The sequence below is a fragment of the Nanorana parkeri genome, unplaced genomic scaffold, assembly GCF_000935625.1.
Source record: "Nanorana parkeri isolate BGI_ZX_2015 unplaced genomic scaffold, ASM93562v1 scaffold87, whole genome shotgun sequence".
Lineage (NCBI taxonomy): Eukaryota > Metazoa > Chordata > Amphibia > Anura > Dicroglossidae > Nanorana > Nanorana parkeri.
Genome location: NW_017306355.1, coordinates 2,094,532 through 2,107,299, shown reverse-complemented (window position 1 = coordinate 2,107,299; position 12,768 = coordinate 2,094,532). Strand labels below are relative to the sequence as shown.

Sequence of the window (12,768 nt, the reverse complement as noted above, 5' to 3'; positions counted from 1 at the left end):
TGTCATTCCCTCACGCCTGCTCCTCCTTACTTCTTCTCCCCGCGCACCTGTGCCGATCGTGGATTTGGGCGAGCACTGAGCGTGAGGCGGGAGGAGGTGTGGATGTGGGCGGGCCTGGCAGCGGCGAGCGTGAGGTGGGGAGGAGGTGTGGCGTGCAGCGTGTGTGGAGCCATGAACAGGGCCAACCAATCGGAAGCCGATTAATCGATTATTGAAAAAGTTGACAACTTTTTCAATAATCGATTATAATCGATTATGTCGATTAGTTGTTGCAGCCCTACACCCGCCCTCTGCTGCTGTCAATCACTAGAAGAGGACCTGATGGAGAACTTCAGGTCCCCTTCTGCTGATTGGCAGCAGCAGAGGGCGGGTGCAATAGCTAGTTTGCTATTGGCTTTTGCAAAGTGAAATAGCCAATAAGAATTTAGCTATGCATTCCTATGGTGTTTTTTTTTTCTGACTTACGGCGACCGGCGACCGATGTCAGAAATAGAAAAAAACGAACGCAGGGAAAGGTTTACTCTGCTCGATCAAGCAGAGTATACCTTTCCGGGAGAAAGTGTTTCCCTCCTGGGCGGCCGGGAGCCGCTATCTAATAGCAGGAGACTCCCGGGCGACCCCTGGCAAATCGTCATTCAACCCCCGACGGGGTCGCGACCCACAGGTTGAGAACCGCTGCCCTATACAAAGCAATGCTTCTTGCCTAGTCTTTGCATTATGCCTGCATTGGCAGGGATCCCAACCTGTAATAAGTAATTTCAGCAAGGTGCCCTTCTCATTACAGGGAGGTGCCCTCTGTCAAACCCATACCACCCCTCTCCGTGGGGGGGTACAACAACAAGGAAGAGAGCACCCCCCTGAAATGATGACAGATAGCAAAGAAGCTAATGATTCCCTTGCTATCTGCTGTTTTTCTTAGTATTCTGACAGCTGCTGCCGTCAGAATAATAAAAAAAAAGACAGCATAGGATTGAATAGCTAGATTGCTATTGGCTATTTCAATTTGCAATAGCCAATAGCAAGCTGGCTATTGCACCCGCCCTCTGCTGCTGTCAGCAGAGGAGGATCCGATGGAGAACTTCAGGTCCACCTCTGCTGATTGACAGCAGCAGTGGACAGGTGTTTTCCTGACTGACATCACCGGCGGCCCCTATGTCAAGAAGAAAAAAAAACAGATAGCAGTGAAAGGTTTTCTTTGCGCAGAGTAAACCTTTCCGGGAGAAAACATTTCTCTCCCGGGTGTCCGGGACCTGCTATCATACCGGGAAACTCGCACAACATCCGGGAGAATTGAGATATCTGCATTGAACAAAGTGGCCCAAAGCAGCACAGCCAGCCTGGTGTCAACCAGCCCTAAGGGTAAATATTGATGTAATTTGGTATGGTTTCCTTAATCTAGTCGCTAATGATGAGCCAAATTGATATGTTTGAATTCCCATTTTGGAATCTCATGAGGCTGTTTTGCTTACAAAACTGACTTGTGTTGTTGGTAGTTGTGCTCACATCTTTTATTAACCACCAAGGATATGTTGAACTGTAAAGGAAAACTGTTATGGGAGGAATAAGAATGCTGCCATTCTTGACTTCCTTTAAAAAAAACTGGAAATGTGATTTTGTTTAAAATAAATTCTTGCCAAATTACATTTCTAAGGGTCTTACCTGTGGGAACTGTGGATATAAACCTTGTGCGAGTTCTGTGCCATTTAGTGTTGATTCTTACATTTAATGACCTTCTCCCCTACTAAACATTACAATGTTTGGGCTTGGTGATTAGCTGTTCATACCTGACCACAGCATCTTGGGATTAAGTCACATGCTCCCCCATACCCAAAAGCACTGGGTATTTCCGAGAGCTCTGACAGGTGAACAGTGGGGTAACTTGATGAAGGTGAGTATCAGGAATGGGGTAGGAGGGGAGTGTGGTGGCATTCAAGGGAACCTGCTACTTCCCTTCGAATAAGTAAAAGAACTGATTATCTTTAAAACAAGCCCTAAACTGTGGCCTAACTATAGTATTAACCCTTGTGTAGAACTAACATGAATCATAGTTCCATCCCTAATCCTAGTATCATTTTAGAAATAATTTAAGCCAGCAACCCAGACAGTAATGGTGATATGAAAGCCACACACTCATTTTATAGCCATAGTAGCCTATGATTAAAACCTAAACAATCTGTGGTGATCAGATCAACTTAATTAACAAGATGAAAGGGGGTCCAGTACTACATTGAGGAGCAATGGTAAGCATTAACGCTTCTTATCCTAACATCAACCATCTTCCTAAACAAAGCGTTTCCTTAAAAAAGAACTATGGGGTAAGGACATATACTAACCTCCTCCTGTGACCCAAAGCTCAGTATATAAAGGGCTATTCCCCGTGATATACTAAGAGTGCAGCAGCCGGGATGGATCCCAGCAATACTGTCGAGATCCACCCAGCTGCGTGAGTGACAGCGGGCTCTGCCTGTCTAGAGGCAGAGCCAGCTGTGCCAGCCCCTCCCCATTCGTTTCTCCACTCAGCGCTGGAGGATCGGAGAGGGGAGGGGGGAATCCCTGCGGGGAGCAGTGACTGATAGTCACCGCTCACTGCAGGGAGATGATCGCTCACTGCAGGGAGATGATCAGGAAGTGAGCAGATCGGTGCATGTTTTTGCTCACTTCCCGATCGATAGAGCCGACCTGTGACAGCTTCTTTGTCACGGGTCGGCTCTAACTATAGGATGAGTGGAAATCACTCACCTCAATGTTCTCCTTTAACCTGAACCCTAATTCTTACCCTTGCTATATTCCTAACCCTAGCATAACACAATCATAAGGATCAGTCTACAGAAAAATAGTATTTCACTTTTTGGCAGATGCTAGAGAGTTAAACTAACTGCCAGTTTATTTTTTCTCTTGGGGACTGTGAGATATCTAGTCTAGTCCCAAGTTTGTACACCTGCTGTGGACATTATGAGAGGTTCCCACTCTCCCTATTGGATTATTTATTTTATATTAAGGTGAATGTAACAAGAGGTGCAGGCACAGTATATAAAAAGGTGGATTGAAACACCAAAATATTCCTAGGTGGACAAGAGTAGATTTGGGAATTATGGTAGGGAAATCTCAGGTAGCAGGAAACCTTCTGTTCTTTATGTAGGAACTTGATTGGTAGGGTGTCCAGTCCATAATTATCTCTGGTTTTGCTTTTCACAACAGGAGTAATGTGACAGCATGATGAAAATTTTTTATTCATTCACATGTGCCCGAAGTAGCATGATCTCAACTACAGCCCTGGTATTTGCTAGTTGATTAAAAGAAGTTTAGAGTTTAAAATGATGCTTTCTCCTGCACCCTTTTCTCTGGGGTTCCCATCAGTTGATGGAACTAAGATCTATCCTGTATATTATTTTAGGATTTCCAAATATATGCTTTAAATTTGTGACTCAGTTATATGCATCATATTTAATGATGGTATATAAATCACACAGAACAGCCCAGCATTCTACTGCAGGTAGGCTCCTGTACTTCCTCCACTGCCTGCGCTGCGGCAGAAACCCTCTAAAAGTGGACCTTCATCCTCCTACACTCCTCCTTTCTCATAATTGGACATTTCTCCATCCTCATACATTTTTACTTTGGAACCCCTCCTGGCACTTCCAGGATTCTTGCCTATGCGAGAATTACATCACGCAGTCTTCTGAAATACTGACGTCATGCATGTCAGGAGACATGGGAATGCCGTACAGCGCAGGGGGCTGGCTGTCTCTTCCTGGTTTTTGCAGTGTCCTTGAGGGGGGTGTGGCTCCAAGAATCCTGAAGAGACAGCTGGCCCCTGATTAAGTAATTAAGGAAGAAGGCATCATGGGAACTAGTGTCCAATGGCAGATTGGCGAATTGCAGCAGTGCAACAATTGATTTGTTAGATATGTGAGTATATAATTTCCGGATAACTCAGTAAACAAGGTTTGTGGAGATTAAAAAAATACAGGAGGGATGAAGTAACTTTTTAAACCTGGACGTACTGCCTTGCATAAAAAATGTCATGACACATAAAAGCAAACTTCCCATTTTAAATGTGTATTTATGTAGTTTATGTATGCCAGAGGAAGAAACATGTTTATTTTTCGTAATCCTTTCTTGTTCCTCTTTTAGGTGTTGGCTGTATCTGATGGAGGTGAGTCATTTGGAGAATGGATGGAGAATTTGTTATATATTAGAGAAATATCTGAGGTTGTCATAATAAAATATACAGTAGTATAGCTGCAGAAACTGGACCTCGTACTTCACTAATTAAAAGATAATTAAAGCCAAAACCAAAACTGTAATATATTGCAGCATAACATTCCATAAATCTTGTGGCTGCATTCATTTTCTTCCTTCTAAACTATCTTCTGTAAATTACAAATTACACCCCTCACCATAGAGATGGAGAGGAAGACATGTTTGTAGTCCTGTCCTAGGGTGACAACCATGGCTCCCTCCATAGATACAATAGAGTGAGTGAGTGAGTGTAGCCATCCAGGACAGGAAGTGTGTTATTTGCAGGATTGCCAAGTAAAAGTAAAGCATGAAATAAATCAATGAAGCCACTTCATCTAAGGACTGGCAAACTGCAATATATAACAATTTAGTTTTTTTGGGGTTTGAATACACTTTAATAGCAAAACATGTTTAACATTGTACAGCAATAACAGCTACAGAAAGCAAACAGTTTGCAGAGCAGACCACTACCTAGAAGCTGGGATGTTTACCTTCCCAGTGGCTGGAGAGTCCCCAGTCCGCTTTTAAGTATGAATTTTCTTTGTTTGTCATATGATATTAGATGAGTAACAGCAGTGAATTACCTTTCTGCCTTATCAGTGTTTTTAAAAGAGTCATGCCAAGCGGAACACATCATTTTAATGCCATCTGACAATGATTACCAGTAAATCAGAATAAATGATAGAAACATTTTAATTTATCGATATACACTGTAGGAAGGTCAAACACAGCATGAGCAAAGAGGCATGTAACCTGAGAAAAGAGCATTCACATTCCCCTTGCACTATTGGCTGGCCTTTTATCAATGGATTTCTAGAGAAAAATACTCCCTATACTTACAATACATCTTATGATCCAACTAAAATCCTTTTAGGAGTGCTTTCAAATGTTGCCCAAATAACGATACAATAAATAATAATAATAAAAAAATATATATTATGTAAACCTGTGATTTGCCATAAAGGGCAAACAGGCTCACTGTATTCCCCATAGCGAGACATATCATTCTTTTGGTCCCCGAAAATAAAGCCCACTAGTCAGAGCTTACACGGCTGAGGACTCTCTCCCCATTCCATGTGACAGAGCTGGGCCAATCGTCAAGCACCAGTACTGTCACATAACTGGAAGGTAAGTGAGTCACATGTTCCTTCATACACAGAAGTACCAGGTATTTTCTTGATTTTGGTAGCTGACCGGAGCAGTAGGAGAGTAAAGGAAAGATAAGTAAGTAGCACGGGAGCATGGAGAATTAAAGGGAAGTGAAGAGCTAGAACCTCTATCTGGAGGGTGTCTACTTTTGTTCCCCATGGTCCCTGTGTGTGTTACTCTGTAAAGTAGCCACCACTCCAAGCTCACTCCCATGATGGACTACAATCTCATGTTTAGTTTACTAATTTGTATTGAGATTGTAGTCCATCACTGGAGCGAGCTTGGAGCTGTGGCTACTTTACAAAACACATAGGAACCATGGGGAATAAAAGTAGCCACCCTCCAGAAGGAAGGACAGTGTCAGCATTAATTCAGATATGATTTGAGGTTCTACAGCTGAGTGATTCACAAATAAGTTAAATTTCTGTTAATAGTTAAGGTACTTGAATACATTTTTATAGTTTAACTCCTGAGTTTAGTGTCACTTTAACATTGACTATGTCCTCATTGGGCAGACGTTTTGGAGACACCACGACAAAAGAAATGAGGGGAAACAGCAGTGAAAACCAACTGTGTTCAAAACAAAATACAGTGTTACCTGGAATTGTTTCTTTACTAATAATCACTATTAGAAAATAATAAATACCTATATTGACCTCAGGTCCCTTTTATAGCTTAAGGCCAAATTCTTACAGGTAACCTCACAACGACTTCTCCCACTAAGCAGAGGGACTATTGTATGTAAAAGTGTCCTAACACTGTATTGGAGCTAAAACAATAGTAAACAGGTTCTCTTGGACAGAAGACGTGTCTAGTTAAGTCACATAACTTCAGCGTGAGTTTGCACTTGTTCCTGTCCTTGATTCTGCTACCAGTGTAGGATGTTTGGAGCATATATTCCTTAGTAGCATCATGTTTTCATCATCTTTAATGTGTGTGATGAGTTTCTGGAAGTTTACTTTCCTACACAGTAAGAAGAAACTCAAAGGTGAGTGGGCATTCAGTTTTGTATGATCTACAATAATCTAGTCATCAAGTGCCACTAAATGTGCAAGTTTTTTCATCTTTTACTGCAGATTTCTAGGTGAAATAATTAGTATGCTTCTTGTAGAATGGAGTTACTGCTCTACAAAGGTTTATTGGACATAATACTAACTTCTTTATTGTAGGCACTGTAGGGCTCAGGTTCATTGGAATAATGACTGAAGAGATTATACCCTCAACCTATGTGCTGCCATATCTGGCTTAAATTGCATATTAAAAGTCCCTTCTGACCCTTGTGCCTGGATTAGAAATGCAGTTAAGTGCAGAAATGGAGTGAATGGCAACCCTACTCACTACTCCCTCACTACTAGGTACAAATGCACTATACTGAATTACATATTTTGAGGCTGCTGGAATATGCCAGAGAAGCACACGAATACAAGGTACAGTCTTCTCAATCGTTTAGCTGGTTTTAAGCCCTACAGTTCTTATGTTTGAATGAAAAAAGTGTATGTAACCAAAATAGCAGAAGCAGAATGCCTACTATAAGTGGTGTGTTATTCACAGATGTCTTGTCTTGCAATGTTTGAAGAATAAGGATGCCTGAGTCTAGGTCCACTTTTAAAGGTTACGGCTAAGTGGTGCCTGGTTTTCCACTCCTTCCTCCTTCCACTTCTACTGCTGTTATCATTTAATTCTTTGCCACTGTTTTGGATTATTTGGCAGCTGCCTCACTGGGGTTTTGTCATTCCTTCAAGGTCAATAGTATTATGTTTAAGAATAAGTTATACTTTATGGCCTGCTGTCATTTTTCAAACATGCTAGCTATGTTGCCATGTAAATATCTAGCATATTGATAGTCAAAGTACAGTGGGATTTCTGATGACTAGACTCTTTGTGCAAGAATAAATGTTACATTTATCGAAATGTGAATTTATCCTCAGCAATATATGCAGCAAAACACAGTGGTCCACCTGTACAATTAAGTGAAAGTGCTGGAGTCCATATATGATCCATTAATAACTCTTTAATAATTGAAAGCCAAATCCAGTACATCACAGCAAAAAGACATGTGTCGTCTAACTAAAGAGGTATTATGGATAGTATCTGAGCTCCAGCACTTTCACTTACTTGCACAGTCTATGGAGGGTAACAGGAGCTGTGCTGTTGATACCAACTCCTACTCGACCAAATGCTCCGATACTTTCCTCTGATACTGGAACTTCAGATCAGGGAAAGATCTCCCTCTGATGGGCAGTGCAGTACTTTCCAATCAGGTCACCGGGTGGTGGGTTATGACCCGCTTCCCGGCCTACGGATTTGCTAGAAAGCCGGCATCAAGTGTTGCTATGACCCACCTCCCGGCTTCCTGATTGGTCAGGAAGCCAGGCTGCCTAGGAACAAGTGAAGGCGGCTTCCTAGCCAATCAGGAAGCTGGGCTGGCGGGTCATGACGTGCCGCCTGGCTTCCTGATTGGCTAGGAAGCCAGCTTCATGTGTTGCTAAGCAGCCTGGCATCCTAACCAATCAGGAAGCCGGACGGCATGTAATGACCCACCTCCCGGCTTCCTGATTGGTCAGGAAGCCAGGCTGCCTCTGAAGCCAGTGTTCCTTCAATAGAACACCGGCTTCACAGGCAATCAGAAAGCCGGGCGACGGGTCATTATCTGCTGCCCAACTTCCTTATAATCGGGGCACAATGCACCGGTACTCGGTATTGTCGAGTACCGGAAAAAAAATATCGGTAACATAGTATTTGAGGTTGAATAAAGACATAAGTCCATCAAGTCCAACCTGTTGTGTGTGTGTGTGTGTGTGTGTGTATAGTCCATGAGTGTTCTCATTCTTAAGAGTACCTGTACCCTTGTACATTTCGGTCTCTCAGAAAGTCGTCTAAAAGCCTCTTGAATTATTCCATATTAATTGCGGAAATTACCGCTTGAGGCAGTGAGTTCCAGACCCTAACCGCGCGAACTGAAAAGAACCCCTTCGCCCCTTGTGTTCGAATTTTTTTTCTACCAGTTTTAGGTGGTGTCCTCTAGTCTTTGTTACGGAATTAATCTCAAAGAGTTTGTTGCTAATGTTGCTATGACTATGGAACATTTTGTACATGAAAATCATGTCCCCCCTTAATCTCCTTGTACTAGATTCCTAAAAAATGGTATCGGTGCATCCCTCGAAATATAGCTGGGGCTAAGTTGTGGATGGCTGTGAATTTGGTTGTTAATATTTGTTTTTTTATCCTTTGAGTGATTTGAAGCCAGTGGAGGATTGGCAGAGGGGGGTTTGCAGACACTGAGCGGTTAGTTAGGTGGATGAGTCTAGCAGCAGCATTCATGATAGACTGAAGGGGGATAGCCTGTGTAGAGGTAGGCCAATAAGGAGGGAGTTGCAATAGTCGAGAAATTTTTACTGAAACTGAAATATAGCTTCATGTAGTTTAGTGAAAACCTTTGAACTATATGAATGTGAAATAAAGATATAATAGGTTTTCCCTAATGTATCTTACATTTGTTTACAGAATTAAACAATGCTGATTTAGATGGACGAGGCAGTGACCAAAGCCTGAACAGCTTGCCCAGTGGCCATACAGCTGGATTTGCATCTGACCGATCAGTTGCTACTTGGGCAGTATCGTTTGAGAGGCTACTTCAAGACCCTGTTGGGATTGAGTATTTCACGGTATGAAAACATAAACAGCAATTTTTTATAAAATGGAAGCCAGTTTAGTACATTTTATGTCATGATAAGTGAAGAATATGCCATAATGTTTTTGGTTCTAGGTGTTCCTGGCTATTATTTGTATGCCATTGGATAAAACATCCAAAGTCCTAAGATAAATGTTAAAATATATATTTAGGTGTAAAAATAAGGTCAACGTATGCCAGTAAAGGTTTTTCTCCTGACACTGAGTATCACCACATTTTTTGGAATCCACACTTCAGTAAACATGTACTTATGTTTCTTTGGAATAGATAAAGTTGCAACAGGATCAAAGGGAAAAGTTGACAGTTGCAGGCTTCCTTGCTAAAATTGTCTAAAATACTATTTTATAGTTTGTGGTAATTCATAGAGCTTAGAGCACACTGTAATAAGATAACACCGTAATCAGGAAAGTTCAGATCATTTTTACATAATGTAGCTCTTATACTTTGAGTTGAGTGGTTCTTCTGCTGCTACCATTAGCCTGGGAAAAATAAAATTGTATCTGGTTTATTTGAATTAGAAAATATAATAAAGCATAATGCTATGGGAACAATTTTGAGGAACAAAAAAAATACATTTTTGCCTTCCTCTTTTTGCCCAGTTCTTTTCACTCCCACAACTATTTTTGTGCAACAGTAAACTCTTAGTAGGTGTGTTAGGTGGCACTGGGTATAAAGGATGAACTAGATTTAAAGGAAACAGTCTCTCCAAGAATGTGTGGTTAAGAGGAATATCTTTGAGTCTTTGACTTAAAGGAACTGGTCATATGCAGCTCTTCAGAAATGCAAATTATGCATCCATGACTGAGGACTCCAGAAGTCAGAAGTCATATTTTCTATTTATTTATCAATAGTATTGAAGGGAAGAAAATAAATGTATTATTATTTACATAGCACCAACAGTTTGCGCACTGCTTTACAATATAAGGAAGACATTACAGTTACAATACAAATCAAGACAAGATGGTAAGGAGGGCCCTGCCCATGAGAGCTTACAATCTAAAAGGGAAGGACAAGTGATACAAGAGGGGCTAGCTCTGTGGGGATGAATTGGTTGACAAAGTTATAATTCAGTGGTTAGGTTGAGGCGGGATAGGCTTCCTGAAGAGATGAGTTTTCAGGGAAGGCATTTATTGCAATTCTTTGCCTGGCGCAACTGGGGTGCCATTAGAAAATAAAGGCTGTTCCAGCGCAATTCCATGATTGCCCGGGCCATCTGCTTGGTTTCGTGCACGGTTCCCGCGCGATCACGGATTGCCTAGGTGTGAACCTGGCCTTAATGCACACTGTGCGTGTTAGAGAGCATTGCTGCCCATTCTGCTCACACACACAATGCCTTATGCATGCTTTTATTCACATGCAGATGGTGGGGGAAGTGGGGTTGGTTTTAATTTTTATTTACTTTATTTTTTTTCATTTGTAAATTTTTTTTATTTTAAATGTTAATTTATTTTATTTTTTACTTTATCGCCTTTTTATTTTTTACATTTTTATTATTTTTTAGATTTTTGTTTTATTTAATTTTTTACTTTAATTGAGGTGTTGACAGAGGCAGAGGGCAGTGACACAGGCAGAGGGGAGAGAGGTGGTGGGTGGTGAAAGAGAAGGAGGGCAAAGAGGCAGCGGGCGGGAGAGAGACAGTGTTTGGAGAGGGGGAGTGCCTGGCGCCCAGAACTGCATGTCAGGCGATAGGAATTTCACACCCCTGATGTATGCATGTGAGATAGAGACCTTAAATTGTAAGCTCCTTGAGAGCAGGGGCTGATATGAATGTGCACTATGTAAAGTACTGTGTAAATTGTTGGCGGTATATAAATACCTGTAATAATTATTTAAAAGTGTGCATTATTCCCAATTTAAAAAAAAAGGAATTTTCCAAAATAGTCCTGTTTTATGTCAGATTATTGGATTGAATGGATGGATGGATAGATGGATGGAGATTTTGATGGAGAAAGGGGAAAAAGATGTGAGCGGTGAAGTGATGTAAGAAGGTTCTTATAAAGAGATAGGTGAAAGAAGAGAGGCAGGAAAAGGGTGAAGATAAGGTTGATGGAAGGAGAAGGGATAGAAGCAGAATTGACTTCATAGCATTAAAAAGGAAAACAAGCAGAACCAATGTTTCGGGGATACAAAGGCCTCCTTTATTTAGGTGCAAAATGTAATGGTTGGGACAGGAAGTAAAGTGAAATCTCTCCAATGGGACAAAGACAGGGGTTTTAACTATTTACTACTATACCAAAAATTAAAATAAAGTTTGGCTTTAGCTATACTTTAGTTAAATATATATGCTTTGATGTGAAAAATGAAATTGTATTCTTCTTCTTCTTCTTCTTCTTCTCCTTCTCCTTCTCCTTCTCCTTCTCCTTCTCCTTCTCCTTCTCCTTCTCCTTCTTCTTCTTCTTCTTCTTCTTCTTCTTCTTCTTCGCAGGAATTTTTGACTAAAGAGTACAGTGCTGAGAACATACATTTTTGGAAATCTTGTGAAAAGTTCCAAATCATTTCTGAAGATGACACGGAGCAGGTAGCTATGACGAAAAAAAAAAACTTCTGAAAAAAGTGGCTAGTGAAATATATTGAATGGTAAGCTTTAAAGATCCCTGACATATGGCAGATGAAGAAAAGGCATGATGATTTATAACAGTGAACAGTCAGCTATGATCAACGCACTATGTTGGTAATATAAAAGAGAAGCAGAATAGGAAATCCTGAATATGCTACACATTAACAGCTGAAGTGAAAACAGTGTTACAACAATCAAGTGTGAGCAAAAGTTAGTTAAAAGCTAGAATGTAGAGGACATAAAAGTAACTGAATTGAGTAGATATTCAGCTACCACCTTTAGGCCTCACACACTTGGGGTTATTGGGGATTTCTGTGACAAGAACCTGCAGAGTCTTGCAGCTGCAATGCAAGGTGGGTTCGTATAAATACGGCCATTGTGCCCTTTCAACTGAATGACAGGCTGACAGTGGCTGCATCCATCTGAGACTGTCCTCATGTAATTGTAAATGATTACCTGCGGTTCGAGATAGATGATTGTCCCTGGGTGCAATAAGGGCAATTTATCAAAACTGGAGCAGACTGGGCATTGGAAACCAATCAGCTTCTCTCTTTCATTTTCAAATCTTGAATGCCATGGGCAACTGCTCCAGATTCTGACTGCTCTATTTTTGATAAATTCCCCCAATCTGTTTACTGTTCGGGGGCAATACTCTATTCTGAACCACGGGTAGTACGATTACATGTGCACAGCCATGGACAGATGCAGCTGTTGTTAACCTGTCATTCACTTGAATAGGCACAGTGGCCTCACCTGTACAGGCCCACCTGGGATTCCTGCCACAAGAATCCGCAGGTTTATGCTGCAGGAATCTCCAGCTGCACATTATAGTGCCGTGTGCGCAAGACCTTAAATAGCTCAAATAGTCTCAGCCTTGCAGCTATAGTTTAGAAGAGTGGGACACTGAAAAACACAAAGGAAAAATAAAGCACACTGGCATAGTGTAGAGCTTTCATTAATGTAAGAAGTTAAAAATTATAACATTAGACTCACAAACATACACTTTTTCACTGGCATCAAGCACATACCTCTGTTGCTCAATCTTTCTGATGAAGGGGAAGGTCCCCCAAATGTGTCCCTAGCAATGGTGCACACAGGCCTGACAGGAGACAAGGAGTGCTGGCGTACA

At 41.3% G+C, this 12,768-nt stretch overlaps 1 protein-coding gene across 1 annotated transcript in view; it reads left to right on the top strand.

Annotated features, from left to right (window-relative positions):
- The window catches only part of RGS14 (regulator of G-protein signaling 14), a 67,692-nt gene that overhangs the window by 26,356 nt on the left and 28,568 nt on the right, over window positions 1-12,768 (top strand). The window contains exons 3-5 of the mRNA XM_018552387.1: window positions 4,135-4,156; window positions 8,896-9,056; window positions 11,508-11,600. Of these exons, the coding sequence (XP_018407889.1) occupies window positions 4,135-4,156; window positions 8,896-9,056; window positions 11,508-11,600 (276 nt within the window). The remainder of the gene's footprint in view (window positions 1-4,134; window positions 4,157-8,895; window positions 9,057-11,507; window positions 11,601-12,768) is intronic.